The sequence below is a fragment of the Nematolebias whitei genome, chromosome 4 (genome assembly GCF_014905685.2).
Source record: "Nematolebias whitei isolate Nwh7 chromosome 4, NemWhi1, whole genome shotgun sequence".
Taxonomy (NCBI): Eukaryota; Metazoa; Chordata; class Actinopteri; order Cyprinodontiformes; family Rivulidae; genus Nematolebias; species Nematolebias whitei.
The window spans coordinates 31,873,742-31,877,780 of NC_056501.1; the positions used below are offsets into that span (position 1 = coordinate 31,873,742).

The following is a 4,039-nucleotide window of genomic DNA, read 5'->3' on the forward strand; positions in this document are numbered from 1 at the left end:
CAAGAATAATGAGCTCTTTATGAGTCTTAATACCTACTGTTAATCAATGGACATAGCAGGGCACTTTTCAGTGCTACCTTCCAAGCATTTTAAATGAGCACTCATTGAAATGATTGACTCACATTCTGTAACCTGTTTCCCCCTCTACTTTTATTCCTCCTGTAAGGGAGGATGCAATTAGCAATATAACATATTCAACATCACTGATCTTCTTTTAAAAAAAGCCATTTTGTTCTCTGATATTGGTCCAGATTGAGAACGATCGTGACAAAACCTCAATGTTACTCTGTTGTAGACCAGACTTTCCTCTGCCTCAAGTAACAGAACTATGAATGACCTATTTATTGGTATGAATATCACATTCAGACAGCTGCTGGAAGTGTTTCTGTCAATTACTGCTGGTTCTTGTATTGTTGTACTTTGAACTTTAGCTCTCTTGTGCAATGCATTGCTCAAAGCAGCTCGACTAGCATCGTGCTTTATTAGAATCATAATCATGTATAATCTACGTCCACAAGTGTGAGGTTGAACAGATTAAAAGGGTGCTGGTGCTGCAGTAGGAATGGACAGATCAGGCATCAAACGAACAGGCAAAGTCATAATAAACACGTTTTTACAAGTGGTTTTATAAGCCGTGCCAAGTTTGGGCAACACGCTAATTTTTGTGCCAAATTGAAGTGTATCATTTTGTGTTTGCTGTGTACAGTTTGTGTGTCTGTGTGTATTCATTTGGGTGTGTTTGATTATCCTTTACAGCCTCTAAGGGAGCCAGATACATTCTCACTCTGATAATGAGGGAGAGACTTTCAAAGCCCTCAAGTCATTTCTCCTCCTCCTCCTTCCTTCCTGTTGCATCCGGCTGCTTTCTTCTTCATCTGCCCTTTACCTTGCTCTAATCTAGATAATCTGTCTGTTTTGTCATTATTCCGTCTGTCTTTTTGGCTTACTGTCCACTTTTGTTGCATCCATGCATCACTGCCATCAGTTCAGGTCGAGTGGATCCTGTTTGAGTTGCTCTCGGTTTTTATGAAATAGATTTGGATGCTGGATGACTATTTTTCATCAGCACGGTCGATGGCCGACTATCTCTGTGGACCACAGGGCTGGCAGCTCCGTTTCTCCCCACAATAGCCTTACTTAGCCTGCATCAATACTCCGATGTGTTGTATATTTGCCTGGTTGCTCAAATGTCCTTTTTGCAGTGCTCACTCTTACCCAGCTCTCCCTGTATTTTCTACAGTTAGTAAATAAGCAACAGCAGAGCTAAATGTGCATTTTAACACAACTTTTAATGTCTTTTCTATTCTCCTCCCCTTTCCGTCTTTGCTTTCCAGGTGTCTGAAGAAGTGACCAACATTAAGGAGGTCCTTTAGGGGGGCCCTTCATCACCCCTCTCTGCTGTTTCCTCCATCACTCATCTCCTATCTTCACCCAAGTTCATCATGGACTTAAAGGACCGTAGGCATCGCTCTCTGACTAGGAGTCGTTGCTCGAAAGACTCCCAGTACAACACCTCGTCCCTTGATGCAGACGAGTGCCGTGTGCCAACGCAGAAGTCATACAGCTCCAGTGAGACGCTCAAGGCCTTCGATCATGAGCAGAGGCTTCACTATGGCGGCTGCGTCACTGACCTGGTGCACCACGAGGCTGATGAGTACTCCAGGCAAGGTGTGTTTGCAGGACATGGCAAATATTCTGATTTAAAGTTCAATTCAATCATTGCTTCCCAATGTGGAAAAGAAAATCATTTTGAACACAGTTAAGTTTGTAGTGAGTCACGTGGGTACGTGTCACTAGTTGTAGTATGACAAATATATGAGATATATGCATACTTTTTCACGAGTTCCTCATCTTTCTGACTGTGTAAGTCGTGCATTGAATTTTAACAAAAATGCGAACGAGAGACGTTATTATCTTTGACCCATCAAATGAATGTGGTCATTTATTTTCAGAATCAAAGTTTAACATCAAACATTTACATTAATTTGGCAAAATATGAAAATAATAACAGACAAGTTTCACAGAAAATGAGCATCGATCACTCGGCGGTGAACGAGGACTTTGCTTCAGATATTTCTAAAATATCTGTACTGGTTTTGTGAGAGAGAGAAGAGTTTAAGATGAAATGGAGATTTATCTTACAGAGAACTATGTGAGGGAATTAATATCTGTAGACCAGAACGTGCACGCTTCATCAGATCTCAGCTCGCCTCCGGTACACTTTAGTCGAAGAAGAGACCGTTACCTGGTTGATGATAGATCAGCTCGATAGAGAATCCTCCAGACCTTTCAGCGTCTCCGTTGAGAGCTGCTGAAATCCTTAGATAGTCGTGCGTGGGTTGTTCAAACAGAAGTTATAATTCCAAACGTCTCTGACTCTCCTGAATTCTCGAATTCTCTTCAATTCACTTCACCATTCTCCATGAATTCTCCATGAATTCTAACAAATTCTAACCTGAACTGGGAAGTTGCCACATTTTAAATGGGTCGACTTCCGGTTCAATTTAGAGCTTTCTGATTCGTGGATGTACCAGAAAGAGGTGTGTTTTTTGACGTAAGGTATTATCAAAAGTCGAGGTCAGGGAATGAATTTGTTTTCAACATACAGAAAAGATTATTGCAGAATACCAGACTTTTTGGAGCCTCACTCTGTTGTATCTTTCCAAATAGTAAAACATGACATCCCATTTTCAGTAAACATTTAGTTGACCGAAGCTTCAACTTTCACATACTTACGACAGCTTGCTCATTGAAGACAGACAATCAAGAAATGCATATTAACCTGATTTCTTCTTTGAATGAGGAATAAAAATCATTACTTACTGTTTATGTAAAATAAAATGAGTAGTTCTTTTTCAACCTGTAAGCATTGAATGGAACTAACACAATTTGATTATCAAACATTTGTAAAACAGTAATGATTATAGAGGATTGTCTTTTCTGCTTGATTAATTCAAGAAAGAAAGTCATCAGATGGCTCAGACTTATTCAGATCAATGAAAATAACAGTCTCTGTCCATCTGATAGATTTGAGGTCATCAGGGTCAGATCAGGGTCAGATCAGGTTCACTACAAGTTTACAATAGGACTTATTTACTTTGACCTAGATGAAAACACTACAGTACCAAAATATATCTTTACATTATGTGATGTTCATAGAGCAAACAAGCTCTGATGCTATGCTCAAACACTCACACGTTTATTTCTTAATCTTTATCCTATTTGGAGTCACAAATCAGGAGAAGGTGCTTATAAGTGTGTAGAAGGTGAGGTACACACTGGACAGGTTTCCAATCCTTTGCAGAACTAATACAGAAACAGAAAATATGAAATAATCACATGCTCACATTCAAAGTCAATTAAGAATCTAGGTACCACGGGAAGAAACTGAGGTACCAAGAGAAAACTTCCAAATGCCTGAGGAAACACTAATTCATTCCACACCAAAAGGTCCTCACCAAGACTGAAACATAAGATTGTCTTGTTGTGAGAAAACAGCACCACTACACAAACAACTTGATAAAATGTTAGAAAAGACAACCAGTTGTTCTACAGTAAAAAGGTGTCTAAGATTCTTTCAAATTCAACGGGTGAATGTGAAAGGCCAAAATCCAGGACTAAAATAAAGACATTGTGTTCCAAATATTTTTAATTAACTTTAAACAAAACCAAGCGTACTGTAAAAACACAATCTACTAAACTCAGTAAGTACTTTTATTTTTTTTTAAAGTAACTTAAAGGACAGCTACATCGACAATGAAATCATGACAAGGACACTGGGCAGAATATTTTATAAACTGGAGGAAACTAACAATGAATAAATAACAACTGAGTGGTTGGAGCAAATAGAAATCAGACGTGGGTGACAGAGCAAACATGAACAAAGAAACAGGATACAGTCCCTCGTTTATCCTGGGGGATCCGTACCCTGAAGCCCCGCGATAAGAGAAAAACCACAAAGTAGGAATAGTAGTACATGTAGTAAGTGGTAGTTTATTTTAATATATATATATATATATATATATATATATATATATAT

General features: G+C 38.8%; 1 protein-coding gene across 1 annotated transcript in view; it reads left to right on the top strand.

Moving 5' to 3' along the window:
• Positions 1-1,376: 1,376 nt before the first annotated feature.
• The window catches only part of tenm2a (teneurin transmembrane protein 2a), a 272,924-nt gene continuing 270,261 nt past the window's right edge, over positions 1,377-4,039 (top strand). The window contains exon 1 of the mRNA XM_037675395.1: positions 1,377-1,668. Within this exon, the coding sequence (XP_037531323.1) occupies positions 1,443-1,668 (226 nt within the window). The 5' untranslated portion in view covers positions 1,377-1,442. The remainder of the gene's footprint in view (positions 1,669-4,039) is intronic.